At 37.4% G+C, this 16,737-nt stretch overlaps 1 protein-coding gene across 1 annotated transcript; it reads left to right on the top strand.

Annotated features, from left to right (window-relative positions):
* Positions 1–8,061: 8,061 nt before the first annotated feature.
* On the top strand, positions 8,062–15,272 carry LOC131954305 (F-box only protein 39-like). The gene is made up of 4 exons (XM_059317887.1): positions 8,062–9,051; positions 11,269–11,462; positions 12,594–12,699; positions 14,318–15,272. Exons 1-4 carry the CDS (start codon positions 8,173–8,175, stop codon positions 14,597–14,599), a joined length of 1,461 nt encoding a protein of 486 aa, XP_059173870.1. The 5' UTR covers positions 8,062–8,172; the 3' UTR covers positions 14,600–15,272.
* Positions 15,273–16,737: the final 1,465 nt, after the last annotated feature.

Raw genomic sequence — 16,737 nt, 5'->3', positions numbered from 1 at the left:
CCCCCACCCCTCCACCCACTCCCCCCAAAAAACATGTCTACCGTAACATTCAACGAAATATAATTATATACTTTTTCCAGTGTCCGCCCCCTCCCAGAAAATTCTACCCCCGCCCCCGAAAATTTCAAGTACCCCCACCCCTCTCCGGGGAGGAAAAAGTCTGAAAGAAACACGGAAACCAACCCACCCCCCACACACCACCCCCCACCCCCCACCCCCACACCCCCCCCCACACACACACACACCACCCCCCACCCCTCCATCCCCCCCCCACCCCCCCCCCCCCAAAAAAAACATGTCTACCGTCCCATTGCAAGAAAACCACTTTTTAGATTAGACACATTAATTAGGCGGTAATTTTATTATAGAGTATCGATGAGGAAATTTCTTTTGAGTTGGGGAGGGGGGGGGGGGGGGCTCAGACGTTCTTACGCGGGGTGGGGCTTCGCCCCTACCCGAAGAATTGTATGAAAGAAACTCTTCACGCAAACCACTTAGATTAGACAACATTTCCTTTTTATTCAATGTTAACGCGAAAATCAATGACGTCATATAACTGTGAGCACTCTCTGGGTTTGAGATTATTTTCAACTACATGCTAAATGTGTCGACGTCATACTTCGTCTTTCGAAATACTATGCATGTTTTTAAATTGCTTGTGTTTTCTCTAGAGCGTTCTTGTCAGATTGAATTTTTTCTTATGTTTTCTCTAGAGCGTTCTTGTCAGACAGAGCGTTCTTGTCAGATAGATAGATACATACACAGACAGCGAAACTATTATTATAGATATACGAGAAAAATGGCCCGTTGAGGAAGGATACACCGGGCGCTAGCTTGATAGTGCTGTCTCTTTTCTCTAAACTAAAACCAACCCACCCCCCCCCCACACACACCACCCCCACCCCACCCCACCCCACACACCACCCCCCACCCCCACCCCCCACCCCCCACACACACCACCCCCTCCACACACCGCCCCCCCCCCCCCACACACACCACCCCCCACCCCTCCACCCCCCCCCCCCCCCCCAAAAAAAACATGCCTACCGTCCCATTCAACGAAATATAATTATATACTTTTTCCAGTGTCCGCCCCTTCCCCGAAAATTCTACCCCCGCCCCCGAAAATTTCAAGTACCCCCACCCCTCTCTGGGGAGGAAAAAGTCTAAACTAAAACCACCCCACCCCCCACACACACCACCCCCCACCCCCCACACACACCACCCCCCCACCCCCCCCCCACCCCCCCCCCCCCCCAAAAAAAACATGTCTACCGTCCCATTCAACGAAATATAATTATATACTTTTTCCAGTGTCCGCCCCCTCCCCGAGGGGGGGGGGGGCTCAGACGTTCTTACGCGGGGGGTGGGGCTTCGCCCCTACCCGAAGAATTGTATGCAAGAAACTCTTCACGCAAACCATTAAGATTAGACAACATTTCCTTTTTATTCAATGTTAACGCGAAAATCAATGACGTCATATAACTTTGAGCACTCTCTGGGTTTGAGATTATTTTCTACTCTGTGCGCTAAATGTGTCGACGTCATATTTCGTTTTTCGAATTACTGTGCATGTTTTTAAATTGCTTGTGTTTTCTCTAGAGCGTTCTTGTCAGACAGAGCGTTCTTGTCAGATACACAGACAGCGAAACTATTAGTATCTAATATATAAAGCTCAGTTCTGTAACGTGTGGCAAAAAAGTTTGTCGTTGACAGTTCTATGGATTTAAGTGTTAGATTTTTTTATCGTGCTCACAGTCTAAATGTACGAGTCAAAAAATTACCATTGAAAGTCTTTAAAAACAATTTTCATTCTATTTACTTAGAAGAATAATTTTCAATTATGAACACGACATAAAATTTTTAAAAAGTGTATCGACGTTTATAAAATTTCTAAAATTGTGTCGGAAATGTATTGACTGCACAGTTACTTCCCTTTAATAAAAAAATTCTTAAGAAGAAAGAATTTACATTTTATTACTTTGTTTTTGGTGTTAATAAGAAAAAAAAATAATTACATAATTAGCGGGGATTGATTAAGTGCAATGTCGTTAGGTATTTTTAACACGGCCTTTTATTTATTCTATACACTGAACATACTGTTCAATATTTTTTTTTTTTAAATCAATAACATTTAATAAGCCAGGTCCTACAAATCCTATATGTTTATTTCTTTCCATTTACGGATAAGCTTTGAGTATTATCATTTTTGTTCACTAAATTGAAACAGGCGCGTCCGCCGGCGCCCTTGCACGGTTCGATTTGGCACCCTGGGCTATCATGTGAGCGCTATGCTGCATAGTTTTGTTTTTAACAGTGCGATAGACTATGGGTAAGAAAGGTTACTATAGTCTTTAAGTGAATCAAATCCGGGCGTCCTCCGGCACCCCGACAGGGTGCTATTTGGCGCCCCGGGCCTTCCGGTGTACGCTATGGTATATACGTTCGCGTGAGTTCAAAAGACTATGAATAAGTTATGTACTATAGTCGTTTACTAAGTTCAATCAGGCGGTGACGTCATGGTGCGTCCTCTGGCGCCCAGACAGGGTGCTATTTGGGGTCCCGGGCCTCCCGTGTTCGGTTTCGCGCCTACGTTCATTAAAGTGAGTGCAAAAGACTATGAATAAGTTGGGGTACTATAGTCGTTATTAAGCTGAAACAGGCGATTCCGCCCCGGGCTAGACTCTGAGCACTGTGCGTTTATGTTCGCGTTAGTGTTTTCTTTGTGTTTAGGTTGGGTTTGCGTTAGTGGTTGCGTTTTGATTTGGTTCGTTTTTGTTCTTTCTTTTTTCGTTTTCGTTTGTGTTTTATCTTCTTTGCGTTTGTGTTTGTATTTGTGTTTGTGGTTGGTTTTGCGTTTGTATTTGGTTTTGTTTTCGTTTGTTTTTTCGTTTGTGTTTTTTTCTTTGGGTTTGTGGTTGGTTTTGCATTTGGATTTGGTTTGTTTTCGTTGCTTTTTCGTTTGTTTTTTTCTTTGTGTTCGTATTGGTGTTTGTGGTTGTGGTTGGGTTAGTTTTTAGGTTTTTGTTTTCGTTTGTATTTGTAATTGTGTTAGTGTTATGTTTGCGTTTTGTTGTTTTGGTTTTGGTTTGGGTGTGCAATGCCGGGTTTATGATGATTACTAAACACACAGGTAATGGTCTTTAACAGAAAGGTTTTTCACAGAAGCCAGAGCAGGGCCTGGCCGGGACGGCTAGTCTAATATATAAAGCTCAGTTCTGTAACGTGTGGCAAAAAAGTTTGTCGTTGACAGTTCTATGGATTTAAGTGTTAGATTTTTTATCGTGCTCATAGTCTAAATTTACGAGTCAAAAAATTACCATTGAAAGTCTTTAAAAACAATTTTCACACTATTTACTTAGAAGAATAATTTTCAATTATGAACACGACATAAAATTTTTAAAAAGTGTATCGACGTTTATAAAATTTCTAAAATTGTGTCGGAAATGTATTGACTGCACAGTTACTTCCCTTTAATAAAAAAAATCCTTAAGAAGAAAGAATTTACATTTTATTACTTTGTTTTTGGTGTTAAGAAAAAAAAATAATTACATAATTAGCGGGGATTGAATAAGTGCAATGTCGTTAGGTATTTTTAACACTGCCTTTTATTTATTCTATACACTGAAGATACTGTTCAATATTTTTTTTTTAAATCAATAACATTTAATAAGCCAGGTCCTACAAATCCTATATGTTTATTTCTTTCCATTTACGGATAAGCTTGGAGTATTATCATTTTTGTTCACTAAATTGAAACAGGTGCGTCCGCCGGCGCCCTTGCACGGTTCGATTTGGCACCCTGGGCTATCATGTGAGCGCTATGCTGCATAATTTTGTTTTGAACAGTGCGATAGACAATGGATAAGAAAGGTTACTATAGTCTTTAAGTGAATCAAATCCGGGCGTCCTCCGGCACCCCGACAGGGTGCTATTTGGCGCCCCGGGCCTTCCGGTGTACGCTATGGTATCTACGTTCGCGTGAGTTCCAAAGACTATGAATAAGTTATGTACTATAGTCGTTTACTAAGTTCAATCAGGCGGTGACGTCATGGTGCGTCCTCTGGCGCCCAGACAGGGTGCTATTTGGGGTCCCGGGCCTCCCGTGTTCGGTTTCGCGCCTACGTTCATTAAAGTGAGTGCAAAAGACTATGAATAAGTTGGGGTACTATAGTCGTTTATTAAGCTGAAACAGGCGATTCCGCCCCGGGCTAGACTCTGAGCACTGTGCGTTTATGTTCGCGTTAGTGTTTTCTTTGTGTTTAGGTTGGGTTTGCGTTAGTGGTTGCGTTTTGATTTGGTTCGTTTTTGTTCTTTCTTTTTTCGTTTTCGTTTGTGTTTTATTTTCTTTGCGTTTGTGTTTGTATTTGTGTTTGTGGTTGGTTTTGCGTTTGTATTTGGTTTGTTTTCGTTTGTTTTTTCGTTTGTGTTTTTTTTTCTTTGGGTTTGTGGTTGGTTTTGCATTTGGATTTGGTTTGTTTTCGTTTGCTTTTTCGTTTGTTTTTTTCTTTGTGTTCGTATTGGTGTTTGTGGTTGTGGTTGGGTTAGTTGTTAGGTTTTTGTTTTCGTTTGTATTTGTAATTGTGTTAGCGTTATGTTTGCGTTTTGTTGTTTTGGTTTTGGTTTGGGTGTGCAATGCCGGGTTTATGATGATTACTAAACACACAGGTAATGGTCTTTAACAGAAAGGTTTTTCACAGAAGCCAGAGCAGGGCCTGGCCGGGACGGCTAGTTAATATATATATATATGTGTGTGTGTGTGTGCGTATGCATGTGTGTGAGTGTGTGTGTATGCGTATGCATATATATATATATATATATATATATATATATATATATATATATATATATAAATATATATGCATACACACACACATATATATATATATATATATATATATATATATACCAAATTCAATAAACTATTGCGACCTGTTCCTTCTTTTACAGACTTGGGCCCACTTCACCTATCCATCAACAGCGACCACAGTACGTGCAATACTACAGGAGAGACGGTGGCAACACAATAGAAGGATATTTCAGGAGAAGACAAAGCAGGACCGAGCACTGCTAACGCCACATCTCAGGAGGGGATGTCTGAAGAATCAGACCTGGACTATTGGTGAAAATAGACAACGGACTTGTAGATGAGTTAGATTTTTAACGAAACAAAGATCATTACACTTTTCTCATATAAAATGGACACGTATTTTCATCTTTGGTAAATTACTGTTGCATTTTTTATCCCTTGTCAAAAGTATATCACAAAAGAATGAAATAGTTTAAAATGTAAATAGATATTTAGAAAGTTTAGAAAGTTATAAAGAACGAAACAATAATTACGTCTTACATGGCTAACTCTTTAAATGAGATTAAATTTTGGCTAAAAATAATTTTGCACATTTATCAATTCATGATACATATTTTATGTTTACCATGTGTTATGTCGGGAAAAGTGAAATAAACGTAATTTAAGTGTTTAAAAAAAGCAATGTTTTCTGGCCATTACATCAGTTTGTGTATTGTAATAGTAAAAATGTATTCTTCCATTTTAGTAGACAAGTAAGTATGTTTAAGGGAATGTTCATACGATGTTAAACAATAAACGTAACAATACATTATTCACAAAACTTACATCTAACCATCTTTATAAACGAAATACATAATACATTATATATCTTCATTGAATTGTTGTGAGTTATTTATTCTCGTGTCTGTATTAAAAATTTTTATGTTGGATACATGAGCTTATACAATTACTATTTTTGCTCGTCTTGCTAAATATATTTAACGTGCTGATTAATGTTACTACTATTACTATTTTAACACTACGACTTTATTTTAGATAGTTAAAAATAGTAAGCTTTCTGTCACAGTGCAGTTATTTAAACAAAGAAATAATATTTACATTGCAGTAATATGATAGAGTAGAATGGTTATAAAACAGTATAAATGTGAGATGTTGCACTTGCTCCTTATAGAATGTCGTGAAATTGTTGTTTATTTAGTGTTGTTTTAAATATATTTTGAGAAATAGTTTCTTTGCTTTAGGAAGATTGTTCCACAAAACAGAATTGTTCTTCTTCTTCTTCTTCTTCGTTCTTAATTATTAGTGTTGAAGGGGATCGAGAATTATCTGCCAGTGCGTTTGAACTCGAGACTTTGTTCAAATTTATCAACCATGAGCTTTTTGCCGACTCGACCACGCCTCCGACACAATTAAGCGTTACGTGTCAACTGGTTATGCGCCATTGAGGCCATTGACTCCGATTTCAGCCTGCTTTTCTTTTTGGATTTGCTTATATAGCCTTTGTCCAACCAAGAACAAACTACAAGGCAGCAGTTGTTTTAATTTTGGAGTTGTCTCTCCTAGAAGAGTTGTTCAAATTATTGGTTTGGAAAAAAAAATTGTATATTAAAAAAAAAAAAATATTTATAGCTTTGATTAAGGTAGGAACTCATTTTCTTTAGTGCTTCTATTCATAACCTAGCTCTAAAAAAAATTCCCTACTTACTTGTTTTAGATACAGATAGCTTTTCTGTTTAATTATAAATCAGAATCCTGTTATACAATAACACCAGAGTGTGCGAAGCTATGTCTTTGGGAAAACGTGTATATAAAATATGCTAAAAGACTTTATGGTTAATCTGGATCCTCATTTTCTTGTATCCTTTTATTCAATATCTGAGTATGAAAATAACATTCCTCCTTACTTGTTTAAAAAAAAAAGATCGTTTTGTTTTTAAATTTCAAAGCAGAATTATGTTATACAATAACTTTGACAAAGAGTAGTTAATGGTATGGCTTTGCAAAAAAAAATGTATTTAGAAAACAAAAACAATATATGGCTGGTAAGTAGGTCACCAACCAGTTCTACTGCTAAAAAAAACTGCAAGAGCCATAGAACTGGTTGGTGACCTACTTACCAGCCCTATAACTCCTTAATCAATGTAGGACCTCATGTCTTAACAGCTTCTATTCATAAATCAACTTTGGCTTACTTACTTGTTTGAAAGAAATGTCGAATTTTTGTTAGCACTTTACAGCACAATCATGTCATACGTTGTTTTCCGCATAAAGCTGTCGGTGATAGGAATAACTGAGGGGTTTTCTATTATCGTATTTTGGTAAATTGAAGCAAAACATTTTGCAGTTTAAAAAAAATTCTAAACTGTTTAATTTTTACTTTGTGTTTCAAAGATTATTTCTTTCATAAATCATGATCTTTAAAATAATGTAAGTTTGGTTATAAGAGGGGAGAGTGTAGGTGAGAGGCTGTTTTTGACTGTTTAATAGTGTGAGATAAAATTTCTTAAAAGTGTTGATTATAACATTTATATTTTAATAGAAATTGAGTAAAATACAAACCAATCCCCCCCCCCCAAGGTACCGGAGATTTTTTTTAAATGACGAAAAATATCGTACTTATAAAATGTCGTTCGCTTACTGAAAATGTACTCAAGTTATTGGTATTTTAATAAACGGGAATACCTTGCTTTCCGCTTTCGAATGTCGGAATACAATCCACAAATGGAAGCATAGAATCAAATACTTCTATATGAAATTTCCTTAACTTAATTGATGTTCAAGTTATTATGTTCACGCGCAAATATACTACAGTACCATTTCCGTTTAGTATAAATCGCTCCAAAATTGTGGTTAACTATGCAAGTAATTACTTATTTAGGAAAACTCGTTTTTTATTAACCTATTTCCAGTACAATTTCAATGATTCGGAAATCGCCCGAATGTTGAAAGAATCCAACAATCGTACAATATAAGATCAACCTTTTACACATTAAATGTTGTTCAGTTATCGTGTTAACATGCACACACACAGATCAAATATACATAATAACTTAATTGTAAAACGTACTTTTTCCAACACAAGAAACGTCAATTTTTTTTAAACCGATTACAATACTTAAGCATATTCTCCATATAAAATATATTGTAGCCGAGACGAATTATATGACTTACTTTGTTTCTCAAACTTGAAATTCTGCAGTCAAACTTTTCACACCCTTATCGTGCACAATTCTGCAGTGGTGCGACCAAAACAATAACAGGAAGAAGTTCTATCGCGTTCTTGCGACGTCTAAATTCAGTCGATTACCAACAAAAACGGAAGATCAAAACAGTTTCGTCTGATAAAAGATCAACGGTAAGACATGTTAACGATTACAAACATGGTAAATATGTATGCTGCAGAAACAAAGCGGCCGTGTGAAAAATACTTCACAAAAAAAGATTGTAATTCAGATGGCTTAATACATTGGGAACTATTACCGAAACAGATACTTATAAAGATATTTGATTATCTGCAACAGAACGACTTCATACGCGTGGCGACTGTGTGTCAATCTTGGCGGTATGTGGTTAACCACACCCCTAAGTTTTGGAGGAAGATACATCTGAGGTTGTCTTGCAAACACAAACCGATGTACCGTAGAAAAGCTTGCTGGCTTGCTAAAACGATGGGAAGGTACTTTCAGGAAGTGTATGTTTCCTGCAATCACAAACATGACGGTATAAATTGCAAAAATGTAAGATACGAGTTTTGTGAACTGTTGTCGTGCTTACCAAACAAACTGAATCTGACCAAGTTAAAAATTACCGACCTACTGCTAGAAAGCCCGCTGTGTTTCGTCATAAGAATAATCCGTGTTTTGATAACGCGCTTGCTGTCCAAACAAGATCGGTTAGAATGTTTCCAAATGTCGTCTGCGAACTGGCCAGTACATGAAGGCAACAATGTCCTCTATGTTCTCTTCAGTGTGGCTAGAGGAACTCTACAGTCCCTGCTCATCGACGGATTCTATGAGGAGATTTCGTTTGACTATGGACCGGAAGTGTTCGATAATTTGTTCTCCGGAATTCTTTCTCTCAGCCGCTTGACGAAGCTGGGCATCGACTACGTGTTCCTGAGTGATTTTTTTCTAGCAGAGCTTTCTAGGACATTCGCAGGACAGCTGAAGGTACTGAAAGTCACAACAAGCCAAGTAGATCGTAAAACCAGCATCTTATCCAGGAGCTCTTGGGTTACATTGGTAAGGCAGTTGTTGACAAAAACCAAAACCTTTTAAACGTTTACACTCTTATTCTTTCTCTCACTTGCATTACTACTCAGACTCACACACTCATAATCAAGAATGCACTCATACTCACACACACGCTAACACACACACACACCAACAGTCACACCGACAATCACACTCAGTCTGACGCTCACGTTTACACCCACATCCCTTCTCCCACTCGAACGCTCGCTCATACACACTCACACTAACAGTCACACTGACAATCACACTGAAGCTGATGCTAACGTCTACACCTACACTCCCACTCGCAAGCCTGACAATAAAAGTAACGCATACACACACGCGCCAATGTTAACGCTAACGCTGGCGTGGACACTTACACTTACACTTACACTTACACTTACACGTACACGTACACGTACACGTACACGTACACGTACACGTACACGTACACGTACACGTACACGTACACGTACACGTACACGTACACGTACACGTACACGTACACGTACACGTACACGTACACGTACACGTACACGTACACGTACACGTACACGTACACGTACGCTTACGCTTACGCTTACGCTTACGCTTACGCTTACGCTTACGCTTACGCTTACGCTTACGCTTACGCTTACGCTTACGCTTACGCTTACGCTTACGCTCACGCTCACGCTCACGCTCACGCTCACGCTTACGCTTACGCTCACGCTTAAGCTCACGCTCACGCTCACGCTCACTCTCAGGCTTACGCTGACGCTGACGCTGACGCTCACGCTCACGCTGACGCTGACGCTGTCGCTCAAACTCACACTCACACTCACACTCACACGTACACGTACACGTACACGTACACGTACACGTACACGTACACGTACACGTACACGTACACGTACACGTACACGTACACGTACACGTACACGTACACGTACACGTACACGTACACGTACACGTACACGTACACGTACACGTACACGTACACGTACACGTACACGTACACGTACACGTACACGTACACGTACACGTACACGTACACGTACACGTACACGTACACTCACACTCACACTCACACTCACACCCACACCCACACTCACACTCACACTCACACTCACACTCACACTCACACTCACACTCACACTCACACTCACACTCACACTCAAACTCACACGACACTGGCACGGGCACTGACACTGGCACTGGCACTGGCACTGACACTGATACTGACACTGACACTGACAATTACACTCACACTCACACTCACACATACACACACACTCACACACACTCAAACTCACTCTCATACACACTCACAATCACACTCATACGCACACACACACTCACACACTCTCACACTTACACTTACACTTACTTTAACACATTTTGCCTAACAAGTACTTGCATAATTATATTTTAACCTTTCCACGAACTAAATCTAACCCTGAAATGCTTGTTACTATACGCCTAACTCTTAATTTAGACATAACCATATCCTTAAGAATACCTTTTCCCAATCTTTTAATTCTAGCACTAACTATAACGATACCCCTAATCCCATCTCTGTGTAACGTTTAGATTAGTGATATTGCTAGAATCTATTTATACGAGACCACCGGTTAATATCCTGATTCTGTTTTTTTCATTTCGGCCGTTTAATTAATTAATAGGAAAATAATTCGTCATGCAGTGCAATGTCATGGATTGGGTGGGGGTGGGCTCCAACTTTTGGATCCAACACTGTTAAGTAGTACGTGAGAACTGGTTATGCGCTATATTGGCCGTTGACTTCAATTTCAGTCTGCTTTTCTTTTTGGATTTGCTTCCATAGCCTCTGTCAATCTAAGAACAACAACAAAGCAGCAGTTTGACTTAAGCGTTGTCTCTCCTACAAGAGGATAAATTGAACGGGACAGTGTTTTTCGTCCTCGTATTGAATTTATATAATGTCCTACCAGATAGTTTACATTGTATATTGGCTCATTATTTAACTTGTGCGTGTTTGTGTCTCCATCTTTCACCCTTGTCCAACCAGACCAAGGCATATCCTGCGTTTTAAGTGGCGTTACTACAGAACCTATACATTATTAACTGGTACACTATTTAACTTTGTGTGTTTGTGTGTGTTTGAAAGTGGCGTTGAAAATGGCGTTACTGCAGAACCTATACATTATTAACTGATTCACTATTTGACTTGTTTTTGTCTATCCATCTTTCCCCTTGCCCAACCAGACCAAGGCATGCCCTGCGTTGAAAGTGGCGTTTACCATTAACGGTATGTGCTCCCTATTCAAGACGATCCGCAAGTTGAGTCCTGTCGTACCCGTCTATAAGCTCCGGCTGTCGCTCAGGTCAGGACCCAACAGCCCGGATGTGGGTAGTTTCAGCATTGCGGCTTTACTGGGACACGTCACCATGAGCTACAGGTGGGTGTGGAGTATGTCGTGTGGTTGATGCTCCACTATGACACGTCACCATGAGCTAGAGGTGGGTGTGGAATCTGTTGTTTACATGTATGTTTGGTTGATACGTGTTCTATCTACGGCCTAACAGATGATCGGTTAACGATTGACGTGGTAATATATATATATATATATATATATATATAAATATATATATATATATATATATATATATATATATGCAGAACTCGAAACATTAACCATCAACACAAAATATGTGCATATATATATATATATATATATATATATATATATATATATATATATATATATATATATATATATATATATATATATATATATATATATATATATATATATATATATATATATATACATATATATATATATATATATATATATATTATATGGCTGATGCGGATTCAATCCATAGTTTAACAGACGATCGAACAGAGATCGTATGTATCTCTTCTCTTATACTACGTATAGAAAAAGAGGGCAAGATTGAATAGTCTACTTGATGGTAAACGATAGACTAGGCAACTATCTAAAAAATCGAAGTTTTAAATTGAGTTTCAAGTTAAAAACATTATCTACCCTCTCTCACACAATATATTTTTCATTCATATTTTTCATACTTCATAGTTATGTCGTGTGTCAATGCGCTTTTCTTTTTAAAAAAATTACAGTGTAACGTTGATATACGAATTTAAATCCACTATATAATATTTTTTATAATCCATGGTGGACACCCCACCCCTTCTTCCCTTTCTTTTCAATAATAAAAAATAAAAATTTAGGTTAAATAGTTTAGATATAGGAAATCAGGAATGAGGGCTTTACATATTGGAGCTCCTCACCTATTAAATATATGTACATCAGTCTATAATAACACGGCGTAGCCTAGTGGTAGGGCGCTAGACTACTTACCCGAACGTCTCCAGTTCGAATCCGAGTTCAAGACAGTAAAACATCCCTGAGTCTATTAACTTTCGGAAAGAAAGGCGGCTGGGCATAATGTTGATAACATTAGAAACACATGAGCTCTACTTCCTCTGCCCAACGGATCGCTAAGTCTAAACAGGAATCTTTACTTTATTTACATCAAGCTATAGACCTATTCTAAATCTACAGGCATACATTGGTAAAGTTTGAACTTGACTTTGGAAGAAAAAGTGGCTTTATCGACCTAGCGTTCTTGATGCTCGTCAAGAAATGTCAGCACCTGGTTTACGTGGAGGTAAGACAGGTGTAAAATGATTTTACTGAATACCACACAACATATGGACAAATTACCAACTAGATCTCAGTACTAAATACCACACAAAATATAGACACTTTACCACCCAGATCTCAGTTCTGAATACCACACAAAATATGGACAAATTACCAACTAAATCTCAGTACTAAATACCACAAATTACCAACTAAATCTCAGTACTAAATACCACAAATTACCAACTAAATCTCAGTACTAAATACCACAAATTACCAACTAGTTCACAGTACTAAATACCACAAATTACCAACTAAATCTCAGTACTAAATACCACAAATTATCAACTAAATCTCAGTACTAAATACCACCAATTACAAACTAAATCTCAGTACTAAATACCACCTATTACCAACTAAATCTCAGTACTTAATACCACATTTACCAACTAGATCTCAGTACTAAGTACCACAAATTACCAACTAGATCTCAGTACTAAATACCACAAATTAAAAAACTAGATCTCAGTACTAAATACCACAAATTACCAACTAGATCTCAGTACTAAATACCACAAACATACCAACTAGATCTCAGTACTAAATACCACAAATTACCACCAAGATCTCAGTACTAAATACCACAAATTACCACCCAGATCTCAGTACTGAATACCACACAAAATATGGACACATTACCAACAAGATCTCAGTACTAAATACCACAAATTACCACCCAGATCTCAGCACTGTATACCACACAACATATGGACGAATCACTACCCAGATCTGTGCACTAAAAACAACATAGGGACCAATTTCCTCTCGACCACAATGCTAAATATCCCTTAAAATAAAGATAGATTACCCAGATGTCAGTACTGAATGCCACTCAATATAAGAACTGACTTATAGGTTATCAATTAAGCTTACAGTTAAAGGACCAAATTTTAAAGAACACAAAAGTGTAAGATAAAACGTACAGTTTAAGACTACTTACAGTCAAACAACTACAAAAGAAACTTAAAGACATTTACACACATTAAAGTATCTGCAGTTGAAGCCTTCATCTGAAAGATTCGGTTTTAGCTAGAATATCTCCATCTTGGGTCGAATAGTAAACTACTATCCCGGAGTCCATCAAGCTCTGAGAGGTATTTTAGGAAAAAAAGGACTATCGGGCATAGTGCTGACCACACTATCAGTTAATTACCTCATGTCACTGAAACCGGTGAACTCTACTTTATCTGCTCTCATTCAGAACTAATCAGAACCGAATAAATTCTACCGTCCCCCCCCCCCCCCGATCGAAATGGGATTTATATAGAAAATATATACTTTTAAAAAGGTCTACACCCCGGAAACTTTAGTCCGCCCCCTCCCCCTTCCAATAAAAATAATTCAAGTTTCCCCCCCCCCCCCCCTTCCCGGAGAAAAAAAATCTGGAAAAAAACACTGATCACAACGTCAAATGTGAAGACAATCTAATGTAAATTAATCTAATTCATACAGACTAAACACAAGTTATTAAGTCTTTTAAACGTATAGTAATGATATTTTGATCAATTTTTTTATTACAGAAAATACATAATCTCGTACAAATTTTTTGATAAAATCTCACTAACCTCTCTGTTCTTCTACAGACCCCGAAACAGTTCAGTCATCCGGAGTCGGAGCGGGTTGTCAGGAATTTGATTCAACAGAGACGGCGAAAGCTCAACATGCGGTTACCCGGATATGTAGTCAACAAACGAGTAAAAATAAACCCAGTAAACCAAGCAGGACCGAGCAGCACCAAGCAGGACCAAGCAGGGCCAAGCAGGACCAAGCAGGGCCAAGCAGGACCAAGCAGGGACAAGCAGGACCAAGCAGGACCAAGCAGGACTGAGCACAGCTCACGCCCCAATACCATAGGGACTGTCTGAAGAATGAGACCTGCACGGTTGAGTGAATCTAGAGAACGGACAGGTGGACAATGAAATCAGGACAAACATCATTACATTTTTTCTTGATGAAAACGGACACACATTTTCATTTTTATTAAATTGCCAAAATGTTTTAAAAATCACATGTCTAAACTGTATTAAAAATATCAATTATTATAAAACATACAAGACATAAATAGACAAATGGACACTTTTTCATCTTTGATAAAATACCAATGCAATTTTTAAATTCCCATGTCATTCAATATTAAAAAAGTAAGATAAATATAAAACATAAAAAATATAAAGAGTACAAATAACCTCATCCAACAAAACATGTTTAGTTCTGACTGTGCTGATTCCATTAGATCAGTGAAGACCTACAACAATATCTGTAGACATTTTTTAAGTTATTGGAGCACATTCCATGATGTTTAACCTTGTGTTATGTTTGCAAAAAAATGAAAAGTGTGGAGTATTTACAAAGAATATGTCTATTTTTTTTATTATAAAACCCGTGTTAGTATTGTTATAAAAAATGTGTATTCACTAATTTCAGAACAGTAATTGATTTTTGTGTGCAAGGATACCATGTGGACTGTTTTACAAATAAATTTAATAATATAAAATAACAAATAATGATAGCATATCATCTTTTATTTTAAAAAAGCAATAAACGTTATATTATACCATATTTTAATTGTTACGAGTTTTGAATAAAAAATTTCTTGTTTACATTAAAACATTGTGGATCTGGACAAAAGGCCGACACGGACAAAAGGCCGAAACGGACAAAAGGACGACAGGGATAAAAGGCCGACACGGATAAAAGGCCGACAAAACAATGAATGTTGTGCACACTTTAATGCATCGTTGTAGATACGGCGACACGGCAGTGCACACAACACTACATCACAGGATTCACTACACAAGATACGGCGACACGGCAGAGCACACAACACTACATCACAGGATTCACTACACCACGTCAACACTAGTTTCATGCTTGATACACATGAATAGACCTCGTCTTTACCATACACATTAAATAAGAGACTTTATTGTAAATACGTGCGAAGTCTAAAATGTTTGGCATCCAGTTTCAATTCATTACATTCAGTTTCAGTAAGTTTCGACCTTTTAAAATACAGTTCAAGGAAAGTCATGTAAATAAAATAAAGAATTGTTGAAAGAATGAATAATTGAAAGAATGAACCGTTTAAACGAGTAAATAAGTTAAATGAAATATTTAATGTATTAAGCAATGGGGGGAATAAAGAAATGGAGTAATAATTGAATTAATGAAGAAAAGAATGATCGAAGCAATGAAGAAGTATACATAGCAGGTATTAAATAAGGAATAAAAGAAAAAATTGAGGCCATGCAAATATGAAGATACCAAAAAATAAAGGAATGAAACGTTTATAAATGAAGAAATGAATAACCAAAGGAACGAGTAAATAAACGAATGAACATATGAGCAAATGAGGGAATAAACGACCGAGGGAGTGCAGGAATGGAGGGATAAAAAAAATGGAAAAAATGAACAGTAACAGATGCATGGATATAAAACTGTAGCCCAAATTATATATATATATATATATATATATATATATATATATATATATATATATATATATATATATATATATATATATATATATATATATATATATATATATATATATATATATATATATATATATATATATATATATATATATATATATGTATACCAGATGTTTCATCTAGTAAGTATTTTCCTGTTCAGTAAACTATTGCTGCCTGTTTCTTCTCTTACAGACTTGGGCCCACTTCACCCATTCAACAGCAGCGACCACAGTACGTGCAATACTACAGGAGAGACGGTGGCAACACAATAGAAGGATGTTTTGGACAGCGCCAGCAAAAGAACGAAACTAAACCCGGAAGACAAAGCAGGTCCTAGCACCGCGAACGCCACATCTCAGGAGGGGATGTCTGAAGAATCAGACCTGGACTATTGGTGAAAATAGACAACGGACTAGTAGATGAGTTAGATTTTTAACGAAACAAAGATCATTACACTTTTCTCATATAAAATGGACACGTATTTTCATCTTTGTTAAATTATTAATGAATTTTTTATCACTTGTCAA

Source organism: Physella acuta, unplaced genomic scaffold (assembly GCF_028476545.2).
Source record: "Physella acuta isolate Inbredline_101_S28 unplaced genomic scaffold, ASM2847654v3 ptg000988l, whole genome shotgun sequence".
Classification (NCBI taxonomy): domain Eukaryota; kingdom Metazoa; phylum Mollusca; class Gastropoda; family Physidae; genus Physella; species Physella acuta.
This window is presented reverse-complemented; position numbering and strand designations above follow the sequence as displayed.